This window comes from Eumetopias jubatus, unplaced genomic scaffold (assembly GCF_037043125.1).
Source record: "Eumetopias jubatus isolate StellerSeaLion01/CBP00866 unplaced genomic scaffold, mEumJub1_p1.0 scaffold_1, whole genome shotgun sequence".
NCBI lineage: Eukaryota > Metazoa > Chordata > Mammalia > Carnivora > Otariidae > Eumetopias > Eumetopias jubatus.
This window is the reverse complement of record NW_028274807.1, coordinates 65647995-65668894: the sequence shown is the minus strand read 5'-3', so window position 1 is coordinate 65668894 and position 20900 is coordinate 65647995. Positions and strand designations below refer to the sequence as shown.

Genomic DNA, 20900 nt, shown 5'->3' with positions numbered 1-20900 from the left:
TTTGAGATTCATCCATGGTACAATACTCCTCATAATGCACTCGTATGGAAAGAAAAAGAGGGAGGCATACCATAAGAGACTATAAAGAACAAACTGAGGGTTGCTGTAGGGGATGTGGGGGGGGGGATTGGGTAATTGGGTGACGGGCATTAAGGAGGGCACTTGTGATGAGCAGTGGGTGTTATGTAAGTGATGATCACTAAATTCTACTTCTGAAACTAATATTACACTATACACTAACTAAAATTTAAAAAAAAACTTGAAAGATTTAAAAAGAGGAAAAAATAATGCATTCCTTTTTATAGCTTAGTAAACAGCTGAATGGATATAACAGAATTTGTTTATCCACTTACCTAATGTGGAGATTTTAGTTATTTTGACTACTGCAAATGTTTCAGTGTTTGATTGCTATGAACGTCTTTGTATTGGTACAAGCTTTCTTGGGGTGAATAACTAAATATAAAATGATGACATCACATTATAAGTGTATGTTTAAATCTTTAAGAACCTGCCAACTGGTCTTCCATTGTACATTCTTACCAGTAGGGTGGGAGAGTTCTATTTCTTCCACATTCTTGCCAATACTTGGTATGATCAATCTTTTTAAATTTTAGCCACTCTAACAGATGTATAATGATATCTCATTGAAATTTTAATTTGACTTTCCTAATGATGAATGTTGAGTATCTTTTCATATGCTTATTTTTTTATTGTTTACTTCTTTAATTTGTCGATTGAATTATAAAAAAGGACCATCATTATATTTCTGGAATATTCTCTATTCAATCATTTTTGATATTTAGCTAGATTTGATTTCCTAAATGTTTCCCTTTGTTTTTCAAGTTTTCATTTAAATTCCAGCTAGTTAACATACAGTATGATACTAGTTTCACGTGTAGAATTTAGTGATTCATCACTTACATACAACACTCAGCGCTCATCACAAGTGCTCTCCTTGACCCATCACCCATTTAACCCATCCTCCCTCCCAACCCCCCCCCCCAGTAACTCTCAGTTTGTTCTCTAAAGAGTCTGTTTTATGGTTTGCCTCTCTCTCTCTCTATTTTTTTAAATCCCCTATGTTCATCTGTTTCGTTTCTTAAATTTGACATATAAGTGAAATCATATGGCATTTGTTTTTCTCTGACTTATTTCTCCCTTAGCATAGTACACTCTAGCTCCAACCACATCATTGCAAATGGTAAGATTTCATTCTTTTTGATGGCTGAGTAATATTCCATTGTGTATATATACCACATTTTCTTTATCTATTCATCAGTTGATGGACATTTGGGTTCTTTCCATAATTTGGCTATTGTTGATGCTATAAACATCAGGGCACATGTATCCCTTTGAATCAGTATTTTTGTATTCTTTGGGTAAATCTCTAGTAATGCAATTGCTGGATCAGAGGGTAGTTCTATTTTTAACTTTTTGAGGAACCTCCATACTGTTTTCCACAGTGGCTGCATCAGTTTGTATTCCCACAAGCACTGTAAGAGGCTTCCCCTTTCTCTATATCCTCACCAACACCTGTTTCCTGTGTTGTTAATTTTAGCCATTTTGACAGGTGTGAGGTGATATCTCTTTAGAGTTTAGTTTTGACTGGTAGTTCCTTGATGATGAGTGATGTTGAATATCTTTTCATGTGTCTGTTAGCCATCTGGATGTCTTCTTTGGAAAAATGTCTATTCATGTCTTCTGCCCATTTTTAATCTAGATTATTTGTTTTTTGGGGTGTTGAATTTTATAAGTTCTTTATAGATTTTGGATACTAACCCTTTATCAGAAATGTCATTTGCAAATATCTTCTCCCATTCTGAAGGTTGCCTTTTAGTTTTATTTCCTTCGCTGTTCGTATGCTCATTTATTATCAGTATATCTTCTTTTGTGAACTACTTATTCAAATTTTTACCCATATTTTTATTGGGGTGTTTGCTTTATTACTGAACTTTTAGGACTTTAATAATATATTCTATTCTATAGAGAAATCCCTTATAGGATATATGCTTTGCAAGTATTTTATCCTAGTTTGTGGCTTAACTTTTCATTCTCATAACAGTGTCATTTGAAGAGTAGAAATTTTTACTTTTAAAGAAGTCCAATGTAGTCATATGTTCTTGTATGAATTATGTTATTGGTATGTTATTTAAAAAACTTTTGTGTAACAGTGTCACAAAAATCTTTTTTTCTAAATTTATAATTTTTGGTTTTATATTAAGGCTCATTATTTATAAATTAATTTAAAAAATTTTACAACAGAGTATGGATCAAAGTTAATTTTTTTTACACAGGATATCCAATTGTTTAAATACCATTTGTAGGAAAGACTATCCTTTCTCTACATAATTGCCTTTGTGCCTTTGTCAAAAATCAGCTGTTCATATATGTGTGCGTATATTTCTGAAGTTTCTATTGTTTCATTGATCTATTGTGTTTGGACCAACATTATTCAATAACACTAATTTTTTTTTTTTTTTTTTTTTAGTCTTGAAACTGGGTAGTATTGGTTTCCCAACATTGTTCTTTTTTCAAAAGCTGCTTTGGGTCTAAATCTTTTGCATTTCTGTATGGACTTTAGAATCAGTTTGTCAATTTCTATTAAAAATCTCCCTGGGCTCCTGGTTGGCTCAGTTGGTTGGACATCGGCCTTCAGCTCAGGTCATGATCCCAGGGTCCTGGGATCAAGTCCCGCATTGGGCTCCTTGCTCGGTGGGGAGCCTGCTTCTCCCTCTGCCTCTCACTCCCCCTGCTTGTACTCTCTCCCTCTCTGTAAAATAAATGGATAAAATCTTTTTTAAAAAGGCTCCTCAATTTTTATTGGAATTGTATTGAATTACAGATCAATTTGGAGAGAAGTAACATCTTAATATCGAGTCTTCTGAAACATGAACATGGTGTAATTCTTCATTTTGGGGGGTATTCTTTAACTTCTCTCAGCAATGTTTTCTGGTTTTCAGTGTATAGGTCTTTCATATTTGTTGTCTTATTATGGCTAAGTGTTTCCTATTTTCGATGCCATTATAAATGATATTTTCAAATTTCAATTTCAGGTTGTTTGTTGTGGGTAAATAGAAATAAAATTGATTTTCATACATTGACCATATATCCTGCACCTCATTAAACTCATTTATTAGTTCTAGTAGCTTTCTGTAGATTTCTTTAAATTTTCTTTATAGATGATAATTTCATCTATGAAAAAAGATGATTTAACTTCTTTTCCAACCTAGATAACTTTTTTTCTTGCCTGAGTACACTGGCTAGAATCTCCAGTACAATGTTAACTAGAAGTGGATGTTAATTAGAAGTTTTTTCTAGTCTGGCTGTGGGGAATAGGCACTATTTCCTTTGAGTGCTGGGCACTGTTTCCTTTAATTCCTTCAGATGGCTCTTTCCCTGCTTAGTTCATCATAAGTATGTGTTGATCAGTACTTTGTTGAGGAAATTCTGTAGATCTCTGGGATCCTCTTTGTAAACTGTAGCTGCTTTCATTTTCCTGGTTTCTCATCTCCATCTCATCAACTCTGGGAGTCAACAGGTTTCCTCCTGGGTTTCCCCTCCTCCTTTGCTGCAGTCTAGAAACTCTCAGGGCAGTAAACATGTGGTTTTAGGGTTCACTTCTTTTGTTTCCCATTTGTCAGAGATTACTGTATTTCATTGCCTCATGTTCTGTGTCTTAAAAAAAAACCATAGTTTCATTTATTATATCTGTTTTGTTGTTTGTTTATTTCAGGCTAGATGTTAATCTGGCCTGTTTCTCTATTGAGGTCTGAAGTGTAAGTCCAAAGCATTGTCTGTTTTCTTCTTATCATAAAGCTTCACTTAAATGTTTCCTCCTCAAATAGGCCCTTCTGTCATAACACTCTCAAAAATAGGTCCACATTTCCCGCTTATCTCATTTTTCTCCTTGATAGCATTGCTATCTTTTTTCAACTGTAATAGTACATCTATGGATTCTTTATATGTTTTCTATTATAAATTGAGGAAAGAGATTATAATTATTTTACTCATCACTGTATATCTAGTGCCTGGAAAAATGTTAGACACAGAAGATGCTTAATATTTTTTTGAATGAATGAATTTTTCCCATTTATTATTTACCATAATTTTTGCTCATTTTTGTTCCTTGAGGCATTCCTTCTTTTCTTATTCTTTTACTCCTCCATTTTTTGATGTTCTCCAATTCATTTTTTATATTTATTTGCCTCTCTTTGCTAGTTCTTTCTTATTCTTATCATCCCCTCTTCTGAATTTTTCTTTATGCTTCTACTTGTGTTCCCAGTATCTGTTACCATTCCCTACACTCTGAAAAAACCCACGCAGTGAAAGCAGGAAAATATCTATAGATAGACTTGAGGCTTTCTAAGGGATCTCCCATTACATAACTAGAAACTGATGCACAAGCAAGTCTGTCTGACATGTTCTACATTAAGCCCACTTTTCAAAACTCCTTTTTGTTCAAACAGGTACTACTATTCTCTAACTAGCAAAATTTCTGTCATTTTCACAAGTAGAATATACATTAGACTATGAGGCAGCTGACTGGGTGTTAGTCATACCATAGACTGGTTGTGATTCTGGAAAACTTATCTAACCTCTCTGTGTCTTGGTTTTGTCTTTTATTATAATAATAATGTCTACTATTTATAGAAATGCTTTTATAAACATTAACCAAGAAAAATTCCATAAGTCTCTAAGGGATGTAGGGATTATGATTTTTTACTTTATATATGAGAAAAAAGAAACTCAGAGAAGTTAAGTGACTTGCCAAAGATTTCAGACATAATGAGTAGTTAATAAGTAGAACTTGCCTATTGCTCTTTCCAAATCATTTCACTGGTTCCACAAATCATAATCTGTCAAATACAGAGGTTTCCTTTGAGCTATAGGGTCTTATTATTCTATGATGTGAAAGATTTGCAGATGGAATAAAGTTTTAGGGGAGGGAGTTCCTTGGAACCTAAACTACAATAAAAAATGATCAGTGAAAGAGCCCAGGAAAAGATCACAATTGAGGTGTTTCTCCAGAAATGAAAAGTATAAAATTCAAAATAGAATGTGATATCATTTTGAGAGCAAAATTGATACAATAAAATATAAAAGCTGGATTTCAGAGAGCACCTGTCTAGTCTCAATTGTGAGAAATAATTTTAAATTGTTTCATTTTTGAATATATTATTTTATTGATTGTGGATAAAAACTGGAAAAAAAAGTGGTTCCTGATTATAGTATAATGCAATTGGTTTCCAATGATCCTGAAACTTTCAGATATTTAGAGACGCTCAATAATACAGTGGAAAGCATATGAAGTCTGTTTTGTATCAAATAGGTGTAAGTATAATTCCCACTAATTGTAACTTTGGGAAATTAATATCTTTTGACTTCATTTTTTTCATCTGTAGAGGAAACTACAGTTATCTATTTGCCTTAAAGGGTTACAATGACCATTAAATAATATAACACTGAGTCAAATTGCTGAGCACAATCCCAGAATAGAAAAGACACTTAAAGGAAGTGGGTTAAGTTCCCCCAAATAGAGAATGCAAATATGCTTTCCTGAAAATTAGAAAATAATTCATGAAAAGGCCAAATAGTCTCTATTATAATAAAATGGAACTATAAAGATGTAATCAGGTTATATGATTAAATAAATTAAAAGCAAATTTTCATAAAACTTATTTTTAAAACATATGCCAGTTAATCAGTCCCTTATCAAAATATAGCATATTGATTATCAAGAGAAGACTTTAAAGAAAATTGATTTTGAATCTCATGGCTTGTCTGAACTCCTAGGGACCTCACTGGTGGACACATAGAGGATCTTTTAATAGTCTTCTAAGGACTTGATTTTACTTCTGTCTTGACACTTCAGATCTTTGTTTAGAAGAAACTATGATTTGTTTTGCAGAATCCCAGTGAACCCTGGAACTACAGAAGCTATTTCTGCTTTCACTTGTCAAATTTGAAAAATCCTCTGGCTATTCATATGAGCAAAAAGAGCCAGCTACATGCTCTATCCTAACCATCATCATTTAATTACTGAGCACGTATTTGTGCTAGGTGTAGAGAGTATAAAGAATTTGAGATCTACTCTTCAGGTTCTTGCCATGCATTTGGAAAGGTAGAGCATATGCATAAAAATAAGTAAACATACAAATGAATTTATGCTAAGTAGTAACTGGTTCACATACTTCCACATACAAGCTTATACACTATAGGCATTTAAATAAAGAAACTGGCACAATAGGGCTCTGATGGCAGCAGGAAAGGTTTACAACAGGAAGTAAAATTTGAGGAGGGCATTTCCAGAGAGGGGATGATATGAATAAATTATGAGGGTAGCAAGATATGTATACTTGGCTTAAGGGGAGTGTTTTTATAGAAGAGTAGTAGAAAATTCATTTGGAAATGTAGATAGGAATTATATTTTAGAGTACCCTGAATGTTTAAAATCTTTGCTTTTTAAATCTGAAGGCAACATAAGATTATTGAAGGGTTAGAAGTAAGTGAGCATGTCTCAGAACTTCTTTAACCTTTATATCATGGTTGATACTGTAGAATTCTGACTGCTCCTGCTCTTATCTTCAGGATACAATTTCTCTTCTTACTATAAAAGCATTACATGTTTATTATAGAAATATCAGAAAATACATAAAACTAAAAGAAGAACTTGGTAAAATCTACAATCTCATGTTTGGAAACTTTTTCTATTTGTATAGATGGATACATTTTCTCTCTCTCTCTCTCTCTCTCACACACACACACACACACACAAACATACACACACACATACACACACAATGTTGGGAGCATCCAACCTTGAGAAGGCTAAACTGGGATTCAAAAGCTTGAGTATGTGTGTTAAACCACCTGGAGAATATTTACAGAAAAAGTTTTGGCTGAAACTTTTTATTTGGCAGGAAATGGGTATGAAAGAATAGAATTAGGGTAGAAGTCAGCTAATTTTTTATGTAAAGAGCAATATAGTAAGTATTTTGAGTATCATGGGCCATATGGTTTCTGTTCAACTCTGCCATTGTAGTGTGGATGCAGCCATAGGCAGTATGTAAAAGGTGAGTGTGGCTGTGCTCCAATAAGTTTTATTTATGGAAACTGAAATTTCATATAATTTTCAGGTGTTAAGAAATGTTATCATAATACCTAACAGGTTTCTGTTTTAGGAGAAGCAGAAGTCAACATAGATATCAATGTCCTATCACAATTCACCAGGAGCTGAGACAGTGAAAAGCATCCAAAAAGGGAGTGTTCTGCTAGAGTAGAAAATTAGAGGATGCTGATGATGAAAAATAAGGGCATTCCCAGAAAAATTTTATGGATTTCACAGGGATTGAGTATCTTTAGCTACAGGAAGACAATGTTTTAGGTTATTATAAATGATGTGATCCCATTAATCATCTACAAACAGGTGAGGTGAAGTCTGAAGAAATTCAAGATACAAACAGCATTTGTGTGTGTGTGTGTGTGTGTGTGTGTGTGTATTTTATACAAATATGAAGCCATCATATATATTGTTAAGCAACCTGCTTTTTAAAAACATAACATTGATTAGTATATTGTAAATGTCTTCTTGTCAATGAATGTTCACCCCTAATATCACTAATATCATCTGCACCTGCAATCATACCCTCATTCTCCATTCTTTCTGCACTAGTTTATAGAATTGATTACTCCACCATCTTCAAATTTGCAATTTCCACCATGGTGAATGTTAATACTATTGACTCTTTAGTTTGTGACTTTAATTCCCCAATTTCATAGTGTTCATTACCTAAAATCACTATAGAAACATGTGTTTGTGTATTCTATTTTAATAAAAAGGATCAGAAGTTGGGAACACTTAGCTAACTCTAAGAAATCTAATTATTTAGAAAAAGAAAATATTGTGGCCTTGTTAGAACACTTTTATAAAATGGCCAAAGGCACAAGGTTTCCAAAACAAGAAAGCAATCAATTGTTATTGATACTGGAACGTCAGGTTTACTATTTATAAGGACACCATCGCTCTTCCTCCTCAAAACAAAAGACAGGGACTCTTGAACTAAGAGAATGTGGTCTGCAGGGTTGGAAATATAATGGGTGTGAATAAATAGGTATATGACATTAGCTATTTGAAGTATTTATACAATTATTAAAATTATCAGATTGCACTTCCATAACAAAACAAAAATTTGCATGCATGCTGAATGTGTTTTTAAAAACACATTACTAAGCACAGATGTATGGGTTTAACCAGGCATTAAGACTTAAAAAAGCTATTTGCCTAACCTTTATAGAACTTACTCTGATAGGAAGTACGGATCCGTTTCGTTAAATCAGGATAAAGGTTAGACAGGCCACGCATGCAAAAGTTGTCTTTGGAACATGCCAGAACATCAGCATCAGCAGCAGGCAGAGGAAAGAGAGAAAAATAGTCTAAAGTGAAAGGAAGGGATATCATACCAGAATCTAGAACAGCCAAGATGAAGAAATTGCAGCAAGTTTAGGTAGTCAAATTAGAAAGGAGATATTAAAAAAAAATCAATTAGAAAGAGGTGATAGATGAATGATGAGAGTGTTGTAGTAATTTTACTTAATCAAATATCCTATAAGAATAGATGTCATATTTTTCATCCATTTTATGTAGTAAACTTATTTCAACTTGTAAATAATGTTTGTTACCTCATAAAAATCAAAATGCTTGTCCTTAGTCTTGAGTATTAACAAGAAAGCTTAGGGATTTTAGTTTTTGGTATTTTATTTTTATAACATAAAGTGAGTACTCATTGTAGTGATTTTATACACGAAATATGAACAAAGTTTATGATTTCATCAGTTTTTTCCTGATTTTAAAGTCACCAAAATTCTAAGCTCTAATCATAATTGAGTTTCAATAAGTTTAAATTAATAACAGTTTTATTATGCTCGTCAAAATATACACCTTGTCATCCCATTGTGTATATCCAGTAAGTAACTTAGATGCTGTCATAGGATCCACAGTTTTTCTAATTCAGTTTGGGCTTTCCACATACAAATGTTGCCTCCTATCCCCTAATATCTTCCTATCCTAGAGTCCATAAACTTTCAAAAATCAATGTTCTCTTTCCCAATCATGAGGGTATCTTATGGTAAATGTGTGCACAATTTCTCTTATTCTGCCGTTCTTTCAAAAGCTGGAAATAGTAGAGGCAGAACCTATAGAATTTGAACTTTCCAGCATTCCTAAAATATTGCTAAAAGCTGAGATCCCTAACAAAAAACAGAGATTCCAAGTTCTGAAGGAGAAATTTTGTGCTCTTGAAAAGGGTCTAAGTTAGCAATGTGGAAAGGGTTGAGGTTTATTTAAAAAAAAAAAATTAACACAAAGGGAGAATTTCAGCATGTCAAGTTAATTTTTCATTAGTCCAAAAGGAAACTTTTTTATAGCTGTTTTATTATGTTATGTTAGTCACCATACAGTACATCATTAGTTTTTGATGTAGTGTTCCATGATTCATTGTTTGCATATAACACCCAGTGCTCCATGCAATACGTGCCCTCCTTAATACCCATCACTGGGAGGAAACTTTTATTATAACATTCAGATGTTAAGTTTCGCACATTTGTTATTTAGAAAATAATACCTATTATCATGTTATCTTTCTAGATGAAAACATTCTTTACATGAGTATATTTAATAAGGGCTTTAATAATCAACTGAATTTTTAAAATCAACTGATTAAAAAAACAAAATCTAATAGAACTAAACACATAATACTATAGATGTATTTCCATCTGCAAATCTTTGAGCTCAACTAATTTTTTGTCAACTACAGTACATCAGTGGACAGAAAATGTACAAAATTTTGTCTATTTACAAAGCCAACTATTCAGATAAATATTGAAATTTCAGTAAACTTTGGATAATTTGGTATATCAAAATTTGTCATTGTATAGAAATTATTTCTGCTTATATCTTAATTAACTATATATAGTTAAACAAATTTATTGGTCCTGTCAAGCAAAATGTTCTCTTTCATAGCATTTAAAAATGTTAATAATGTTTATTGCATTTGTGAAAATGCCTCCAAGAAAATCACCATCCAACAAGGAAAGGTGACAGCTAGAATATGGAGTTTAAAAAATTAAAAATAGTGAAATACTTAAAATTATATTTTTAAAGAGTCCAGATATAATAGGAGAAAATTATCCTGTTAAACACAACCATTGCAAACAAATTTTTCAACTACAGAACCTGATTTTCATAGCATTTTTATATTTAATAGCTTCTTGTTTTCTGTTATTTCTTAGGAATTCGACTTAAGAAACTTGAGATGCTTCCTAACTTTGACAGCAAATTGAAGTTTAAACACTTCATTTACACTTTCAAGATTCTCACTATGTTTCTGCCCAATTTTATTCACATATCATAAATTATGTTGACTTTATATTGCCATGCATTTGAACCGTATCATAGAAGAAAGATAAGAAATCCAAATGTAAGAAAACGGATGAACTAATCAAGCTCATAACCATTTTGTTTTATCTCCTACCTGCAATGAACTGCTTGTTTTTTCGAGGTGACCGTGGTTGACGTTGGTATAGGTCACTTGATCTATATAGGTCAATGGTCCCCATGCTTAACAGTACTGTCTTCTGTATAAAATCCACCACAGCCAACCCATTGCAGTTCCCAAATGCAACTCTGAGAGAAAAAAAATATGCAACTAGAATGTATCACAGCAATCATTATTATTTTTATCTTTGAATAAAAATAAGATAATTAGAAAGTAATGCCTTAGGGTTGGGGAGGTTAGATCATGATTGGTATAATATCAGGAAGGATATCATGCCTTTACATAGGATAGGTTAACCTTGTATAGTAGCCATGACCCCTGCAGTCATATTTCAGCATTAATTTTATTAGTAGGTAGCGATTACCCAATCTGCTCTTGAACTTGGCCTTATGTTTTTATAATAGAATCATAGAAAATCTTTTCACTATGCAATGGGGAAATACATCAAGAAATGGCACACTTTAATAGCTATAGATGGTTAGGTATGTAATTAGATGCCTTTTTTTTGGCTGTGAAATAATTAGATGCCTTTTTAAAATAAAATTATAATTGTTAAGCTCCAAATTATGTCTCTTCTTAAACAGAGAGTATATATTTAACACAAAATTTTACATAAAATTAACTTTCTATACCTAAGATTTTGACACCTTAGTAGATATAAAGAGATACAATTTTCATTCACAAAAATTAAAATTTTTCTCACTCTCTTGTTCTTTATTTTGTCCTACTTATTAAAGGACAAACACCATTTGATTAATTTCTCCTGAGAAATTAAAACAGCTCTACTAAGCAGGCATTTTGAAGATTTATTTATTTATTTGAGAGAGAGAGGACATGAGCAGGAGGGGCAGGGGGAAGGAAGAGAGATCCGAAGCAGACTCCACGCTCAGTGCATAGCCAGATATGGGGCTTGATCTTACAACCCTGAGGTTATGACCTGAGCTGAAACCAAGAGTTGGTCACTTAACCAACTGTGTCATCCAGGTGTCCCTAAGCAGGCATGTTGGTCAGCCTAACCATTAGGCTTACACAAACTATTTTTTCTCAGTTTACAATATGCCTTCTAACTGAACAATTGTATATTTGTGCTTTTTGCTACCTAAACTAAATAAACACTAGTTGCATGACTGTTGTTTTGCTTATTTTATGTAAGTTCCATGTTGTTTTATTACTTAGATTGAATCTGATTAACAAATCATCAGTTTACTCTCAGTCTAGTTCTTTCTACTCTATCACATAGCCTTCCTTATAAGTAAAAAGAAAAAAGTTCTACCATATTAGATGTTTTGCTATTTCACACAGAATTCTACATCTTCAATAAGACAGACTTTGGAAACTAAAAAAAAATATTGTTATAAAAGTCAGCAGATTACATCTCCATCATTTATAAGTGACCTTGAAAAAAAATTAGAAACTTTGCCAGGCCTTAGTTTCTTTACTTTATAAAAAGAATTATAATACTAGATTTATCTACTTCTCATGGCTCTTATGAATAGCAAATCAGAAATTTGTTATTAAAGTACTTCAAAAAAATTTCCATACATAAGTAGAATTGATCCCAATATTATAAGTAAATGCAATATTATACAAATTATATATCATAGCAAGTTAATCTCTCTAAAGTTGTACAGGTATGATAGAGTTCTCAAATGCAATACTGACAAGAAACAAAAATAGGAAATTAGAATGTATTACACTAACCAAAATGATTATTTTTATCTTTAATTAAAATTAAGAATACTAGAGGGGTGCCTGGGTGGCTCGGCCGGTTGGGCCTCTGCTTTGGGCTCAGGTCATGTCTTTCTCAAACTTATTTCATATAGCATGATACCCTCTAGGTCCATCCATGTTGTCCCAAATAGCATAGGGGTAAATACCTTTTTGGATTGATCCCTTCAAAATTATGTAATGCCCTTCTTTGTCTTTTATTACAATCTTTGTTTTAAAGTTCATTTCTGATATAAGTATTGTGACACCAGCATTTTTTGTTTTGTTTTGTTTTACTTCAGTTTGTATCCTTCACCTTCAGCCTATGTGTATTTTAGGTCTGAAGTGAGTCTCTTACAGGCAGCATATAGATGGGTTTTGTTTTTATATCCAAAGGTCCAAGGTTTTCTAACCATTTCTAGTGTCTGATGATTCTCACCAACTCACATTCCCAAGTCCCTAAGGAAAGTATGTTCAGAGGCACAAAGCAAAGTTTTCTTTTTTTTAAACTTTATTTTTTAATTTTAAAAATTAAAGTATTTTTATTTAAACAATTTCAACAATAAATATAAGATGAAAGTCCCCTTAATTGGCCCACTGTATGCCAATCCCCCTTTCAAAAATGATTGTCATTAACAGTTATTATACCCTTCTTGCCCTTTTCCCATGTTTTAACAAGCATATAATTATTCTATAACTTTCTTATTTTCACAAAAATACGTTGAAGACATATTTCCTTGTCTGTGTTCTTTAACTGTTGTATTCTAAGGAACAAAAGTAACATGTTTTTTAAAAGAGCATCTTCCTATTTATGGACATTTATATAGGTTCCAAATGTTTTGTTATTATATATAATAAAGAACATCCTTCTACAAACTGTGCATAAGTGAGTCTTCAGAAATTGTAAAAATTTCACTAAGATTAGAATTTTAGGGTCAAAAGATATAGTTTTATTTTAAAGGATAAAATGTATAAAAAAGAATCCATTTCCTCATATTGTTAACGGAAAATATTAACAATCTTGGGGCGCCTGGATGGCTCAGTCATTAAGCATCTGCTTTCGGTTCAGGTCATGACCCCAGGGTCCTGGGATCGAGCCCCACATTGGGCTCTCTGCTCTGCGGGAAGTCTGCTTCTCCCTCTCCCACTCCCCCTGCTTGTGTTCCCTCTCTCGCTGTGTCTCTCTCTGTCAAAAAATAAATAAAATTGTAAAAGAAAAAAAATACTAACAATCTTTAAAAATTCATATAACAGATAAAAATTGCTATTCTGTTGCCTCAATTTTTTTTACTTGTTACTAGTGAAGTTATAAATCCTTTCATATTTATTGGCCATTTGTATTTCTTTTCTGAATTGCCTGTTTATATAGTTTGCTTATTTTGTAATTGGGTAATTTTTCTTCTTATCAATTTGTAGAAGTTTAAAAAATGTACTCTGGATGTTTATAGCATATTACAGATAAACAATATCGCATAGTATAATATCCTGTACTTTGATTTTTTTTAACTTTATTAGATATTTTGGTAATTATTCTATGTAAATTCATAGGACGTGAATTTTTTAAAATAACTCCATAATATTTATGTGTAATCTGATTTATTTACCTAGAACTTTGTTAATGGACAATAGGTTGCTTCTAGTCTTTTGCTATTAACAATACAACAATGAATATCCTTCATAAGTTACTTGTACTAAAATACAGAATATAATTATCGGATAAATTTCTAGAAATAAAATTACTCAATTTGCAAAAATCTTATATTTTGCTTTTTTATTCAAGTGAAACATTCATAAATAAAGATGTACATAATTGTACACTTCAATGAATTATCACAAAGTGAACAATCCCACATAACCACAACTATGTCAAGAAATAGTATGTTACAAGCAGCTGCCTCATGCTTCTGCCAATTATTGCTACTCTTTCCTCTCCCCAAATCTGACTTTCTACCAGTTTTGCTTGTTTTTGATAGATGTTTGGCTTTTTTCATATATATTGTACATGTAAATGTAGTTTTTCACTTTAATTGCTGTAGAATTCAAATGGATATGTTACAATTTATTTAGTCAATCTACTCTGATAGGCGTATTTTATTGTAATTTGGGGCTATGACAAATATAATATTGCCATCACAAATAATACTACTGTCTTTTGAAACATATGTGCTTGCCTTTCATTTGGTACATACCCAGAAATGAAACTTTTGGGTTGTAGGGTGTGCCAACCTATGTATGCTAAAATGGAGTAAATAATGCTACCAATTTTATAAAGTAGATTCAACAATTTACCCTCTTAACAACAACGTATGAGAATTCCTGCTACCCAGTATCTTTGCAAACCCTACCAACATTACTAATGGGGTTGTGTACCTTCTTATATATATATATGAAAATATATGTGTCATTTATATATCTTTCTTTGCAACATACTCAAATTTCTTCTGCGTTTTTTGTTATTTGTGATTTCCTTATTGATGATACATGAGACTCTTTTTATATTCTGCATATTAATAAGTCCATTGTCAGATATAATTAATCCAAATATCTCTTCCTTGTCCTGCCCTTTCACTCTCTTAATGATGCCCTTTTTTCCAAGAAGTTCTTAATGTTTTTCTTTACGGTTAATACTTTTTGAGTATTGTTGAAAAAATATTTTCTTAACACAAGTGTAATGAAGATATTCTCCTATAATACCTTTTGAATCTCTGTGTGTAGTAGGAAAGAAGAGTCAAATTTCAGTTTTCTATATAATCTTTCAATTGACTTTGTAGTATTTATTGGGGGGAAAACCTGTCACTTCCTCTATTGCTCTGCAGAGCCAATTTGGCTATAAATGCCTGGATCTCTTTCTGCACTCTTTCTTCTGTGCATTGGTCTTTTTGTCTATCTCTCCTGTGCCAATAGAAACACTGTCATAACCAATCTATCTTTATTTAATAAGTCTTGTTTTCCAATAGAGCAAGGCTTCTAATTCTGTTTTTCTTTATTACTGTCATAGCTAACTGTGGTCCTTTGCATTTCTCTATTAATTTTGGAACCAGTTTTAAACTTCCAGGGGAAAAAAACCTGCTAAAATTTATACTGGCATTGTGGTAATTCTATAGATCATTTTGTGAAAACCTGACATCTTTGTACTATTATTGAATTTTACATTCCATGATTTAGGTTCTTTAATTTCTCTTAAGTTTTACAGTTTTCTCTGTAGAGGTCTTGATTATCTTTTATTAGGTGTAGCCCTAGATTTTTTATTATTTTTATTTTATTATAAATGGAATCTATACAATTTTAGTTTCTGTTTTTTCAGTATATGGAAATGTAACTTATTTTTACATTGACTTCGTATTCAGCAATCTTGTTAAAATCTATTAGTGATTCTAATAATCTGTAAAGTATTTAAATGATGTACATACCTAATCATTTCCTTTTTTTCTAATCTACATAACTTTGATTTATTTTCCTTTCTGTATTGTCCTGGCTAGGACTTACAGCACAGTGTGAATAGAGGTGGTGGCAGCAGTCATCCTAGTCCTGTTTTTATCTCAGAGGTCTGTAAACCTTTCAATATTTTACTGTAAAGTATGAATGATATTTCCTGCCATGGATCAGATTAATGAAATTTCCTTCTTGGTTTACCAAATGTTTTTGCTTTTTGCAACTCATGGCTTACTTACATGGTTTTCTATTTTATCCTTTAATGTGATGAGTTAAATGAATTCATTTCAAATGTTAAACAAGACTTGCATTCCTGGCATAAACAAAACCTGGTTATAGTATGTAATTATTATTGCTAGATTTATTTATATTTTGGCTGGGATTTTTACACCTATATTCATGTTGCACTTTTAGTAATGGTATTTTCAAATTTTGGCATCAGATTATGCTGGCCCAAAAAGATATGAATATGACTTTTTCTTTCTCAATTTTCAGAAAGTTTTGTGTAATATTGGTATTACTTATTTCTTAAAATTTTGCTGGGATTTATATAAGTAGCCACTTGAGTGGAGTTTTCGGCAGTTCAAACTGTCTATGAGAAAGGTGTCCAAGCTGTCTTTCTCATACAAGTGTAGGTTCTTCAGCGGTTCTATAGTGACTGTCACTGCCACAGTTACTTTACATGGAAAATATGCTCTCTGACTTATTCTAAACAACCTTCAGCTTCTGAACCTGGTGATATACTTTCCTGGCCTCTTAATTTTGTCATTCCTTGCCTTTATAGGTCAATCTTTTGAGTACAGAACCCTGAAAATGGCTTGAAATCAGTCATCGGCCATAACTACTTGGGCTATATTCTTGCAAACATATATTCTTGCCATATCAAATAATGGGATTATTGATTGTCCCACACTTCCATCCTCTCTCCTCCATTCATTAAAGGGCTGTTTCTTCCAGTTTCCCTACCCAACAAGTTTTCAGTCAAAAACAAGTTCCCCTTATGTATATTCACATAGAACCTCCACACTGTAAAAACTCCAGGAACACAAGATTTTTTTTAGGTAGTCTGCCTTTCAAATGGCTTCAAAGAGCTCTTGGAGCTCATCAGACTTAGCTTAGGGGAAGACTGGAAAGTATAGAAGTAGATCCAAATATATTTTTAAAAATGTATTATTTGATAAAAGATGATTCTAAATTTTGAGGGACAAGATGAAGTATACAGGAGGTGGTGTTGGCTGCAACTCTTAATCATCTGGAAAAAAGTTTAATCCCTATTTCATACCTTATATGTGAATAAATGCTAGACAGAAGAAATACATAAATATGTTAAAAATAAATATATTAAAAGAGAATATAGTAAGTGAGGAAAGCTTTTCTAAGTATGACACAAAATCCAGAGCCATAAAAAATAGAATTACTTTAAAAATTTTTTAAATTTATGCATGGAAAAAACCATCCTAAACAACCTCATAAACAAAAGCAGGGAAAACACTGGCAAGTTACGTCACATAGAAAACTAACTTTCCTACTTTGTAAATAGTTTTCACAAATCTGTAAGAGAAATATTAACAACTCTGCAGAAAAATGGACAAAGAATATAAACAGAGATGTCATAGTACAAGAAAATATGTTTGATTTCACTTAAGATATGAGAAAAGTCTACTTATATACTTAACAAAATGACAGGGATTAAAAGTTTGTTTATACACTGTTGTTAAAAAGGTAATGGAATGATACCAGGGTTCTGGGATTGAGCCCCACATAGGGCTCCTTGCTCAGCAGGGAGCCTGCTTTTCCCTTTCCCTCTCTCTCTGCCTGCAGTTCCCTCTGCTTGTGTTCTTTCTCCTGTCAAATAAATAAATAAAATCTTAAAAAAAAAGAAAAGCTGCCTTGCCTTTCTTTAAAAAAAAAGGTAATGGAAGATCAGGCATTCTTAAAACGGTGGTGGGAGTATAATTTGGCACAACTTCTATGGAGGGCTACAATCTAGAAATAAGGATTAATTAGAATTAAATTAGCTTTTAAAAGGAATACTATCCAACTTTCAAAGAATGTCTGATTGGACTATGTTGTTCTAAGCTACTTCCTCTTAGTTTAGCCTGTTAGAGGAAATGTGAATACTTTTTGGAAGATGATAACATCACTTAGAACCCAAAATTATCTTTATAATATTTATTTATTTATAGGTATATAAATAAATATATGATGTTATATAAACTCATATAATGTTCCATAAAATAATTAGAAACAAAACCAGAAAGCAAATCTGGGATACATGAAAATAATATAATCAAAATCCAAGACAAATAATAAATTAGATACCACATAGGGAGTTATCAAACACATATTTAAAGGAACTATATTCAACATGTTCAAGGAAATGAAGGACAAGAATGATAGGAAGATAACAAGAAGCTTTAAAAAGAACCAAATGAAAGGCATAGAACTGAAAAATAAAATAACTAAAACTGAACTCCATGGGTAGATCTACCAAAGATTAGAAACAGTTGAAGAGATAATCAGTGAACTCTAAAAGACAAGTCAGAAGAAAGTATCCAAGTTGAAACATAAGGAGGAAAAGGATAGAAGAGAAACCAGAAAGTATGTGTAATAACATCCTAACAACCTTTTAACATTAAAAGTGGGAATATTATCACAAGTTTGACTTTAAGCAAGAATAAATAATCATAGGTTTTATTTATGTTATTATTTTTCTTATACCATTTTCAATCAAGTAAAAATCCAGGTAAGGGCTTCCTCCCACTTTTAGCACTTAGGTATTTTAAAAGAAACATCTAAGTATATAAAATATATTAAAACAAATTAGAGTGTTTACTTACATTCCATATGCTGAGTTTACAGCAAGACTAGTAATCTGTTGGGGAGGCTCACCATCCACCCACACCAACTGAATAACAAGCTCTGCTTGATACCCTGGAGGCATCCTCACTGGTCGCGTCTTAACACTAAAAAAAGAGAAAAAAGTAGTTCTACCACATATAGTTTAAATAAGTATGCTCATGCTTATCTTCAGAATTTACATAGAATTTTCCTATAGAAATATACAATACCAGGCACTGAGGGCAGTACATAGGTAGACAGCATCTTCTAGTTTTCTTAAATACACCAAACCACTTAAGATTGCTTAGTTTTTTCTTTAAGTAGCTTTTCAGTCATTCAAGTCCACAACTTCAAATGTCCTTCATCACTTCCTTTTTTTTATTTTTGAGGATAGTGTTTTAAATTATTTTTATTATTTATTTTCTTACATAATATTTGTTACATATATGTAAGTTATAATGCATGACAATAAAAAAAAAAAAAGACTATTACTCTACCACCCAACTTTAAGAGCTCAACAATGTCCAAGCAGGGGCGCCTTGGTGGCTCAGTCGGTTAAGTGTCCAGTTCTTAATTTTGGCTCAGGTCATGATCTCAGGGTCATGGGATTGAGGCCCACATCAGACTCCATGCTCAGTAGGGAGTCTGCTTGAGATTCTCTCCCTCTGCCCCTCCCTCCTGCCCACTTTCTCTCTAAAATAAATAAATCAATAAATCTTTAAGAAAAGTTGTTCAACGTGTCCAAAACCTGAATTCCTGCTCATCCCTCTAAATTTGATTGACCTGTATTATCTTATCTATTCCAGTTAGTAACAACTTGTATCTTTCCAGTTGTTCAATTAAAAAATGTTAGTCATACTACTGTCCTTCTCTTGCACCTTACATCCACTCAATCATCAAATGCTGTTTGTGCCTCCTTCAAAATATATCCAGAATCTGAGCACCCTTTTAAAATGGATTTATTTAAATTCAATTAAATTAACATATACTGTATTATTAGTTTCAGAGGTAGAATTTGTGATTCATCTGTTGCATACAACACCCAGGGCTCATCACTTCAAGTCTACTCCTTAATGCCCATCATCCAGTTACCCCATCCCCCCACCCACCTCCTCTCTAGCAACCTTCAGTTTATTTCCTATAGTTAAGAGTCTTTTATGGTTTGCCTCCCTCTCTGTTTTTGTCTTACTCTCTTTTTCCTTCCCTCCCCCCATGTTAATCTGTTTTGTTTCTTAAATTCCACATATGAGTGAAATCATATGGTATTTGTCTTTCTCTGACTTACTTTGCTCAGCATAATACTCTCTAGTTCTATCTATGTTGTTGCAAATGGCAAGCTTTCATTCTTTTTGATGGCTGAAAAATATTCCATTGTATATATATATATACCACAACCTTATCTAGCCATCAGTTGATGGATATATGGGTTCTTTCTATGTTTAAATCTGAATTTCAAATAAACAATAAATAGGTTTTTGTTTCTGTTTTTTACTGTTAAGTGTGTCACATGTAGTATCTAGGATATACTGATACTAAAAAATGTTTACTGTTTATCTGAAATTCAAATTTAAATGGGTATCCTGTATTTTTATTTGCTGAATCTGTCAGCCTTTAACATCATCTCTAGTTGGGTGCAATAGCCTCTTTACTGGTCTCCTGGCTTCTACCCTTCCCTTGCATCTCAAAATCCATCTTCAACAAAGCCACAAAAGTGATCAATTTAAAATTTAAGTCTGATCATGTCTCCTTTCTATTCAAAATATTACAATGAGGTCCCATTTAATTAGGAATAAAAGCCAAGGCCCTTACAATGGCCTATATTGGCTATTACACATCTGACTTCATCTCCTACTATCCTCCCAACTATGCCCCACCTTGCTCCTGTTCTCCTAGTTACACTGACATCCTTATATGCGGGGCACTTAATTTTTTAAAATTTAATTTAGTTTAAATTAATTAACATATAGTATATTTAGTTTCAGAGGTAGAGGTCAGTGATTCATCATTCAGTAAATAACACCCAGTGCTCATTACATCATGTCCCCTCCTTTATGCCCATTACCCAAATACCCTCCCTCCACCCACATCCCCTCCACCAGCCCTCAGTTTGTTTCCTATGGTTAAGAGTCTCTTATGGTTTGTCTCCCTCTCTGATTTTGTCTTACTTTATTTTTCTTCCCTTCCTCTATGCTCTTCTGTTTTGTTTCTTAAATTCCACATATGAATGAAATCATATAATTGTCTTTCTCTGATTGATTTATTTCACTTAGCATAACCCTCTAGGTCCATTCACATCATTGCAAATGGCAAGATTTCATTTTTTTGATGGCTGGGTAATATTCCACACACACACACCACACCTTCTTT

The 20900-nt window shown here is 32.6% G+C and overlaps 1 protein-coding gene across 4 annotated transcripts in view; it reads right to left on the bottom strand.

Annotated features, from left to right (window-relative positions):
- STXBP5L (syntaxin binding protein 5L) overlaps window positions 1–20900 on the bottom strand; it is a 402589-nt gene that overhangs the window by 95778 nt on the left and 285911 nt on the right. For 3 of the 4 annotated variants that reach the window (XM_088028262.1, XM_088028202.1, XM_028110658.2), the window contains exons 17-19: window positions 18533–18658; window positions 10530–10681; window positions 8302–8373 (exon numbers count right to left, since the gene is read on the bottom strand). In XM_088028262.1, the coding sequence (XP_087884388.1) occupies window positions 8302–8373; window positions 10530–10681; window positions 18533–18658 (350 nt within the window). The remainder of the gene's footprint in view (window positions 1–8301; window positions 8374–10529; window positions 10682–18532; window positions 18659–20900) is intronic. The other variant, XM_028110659.2, reaches the window with a different exon arrangement.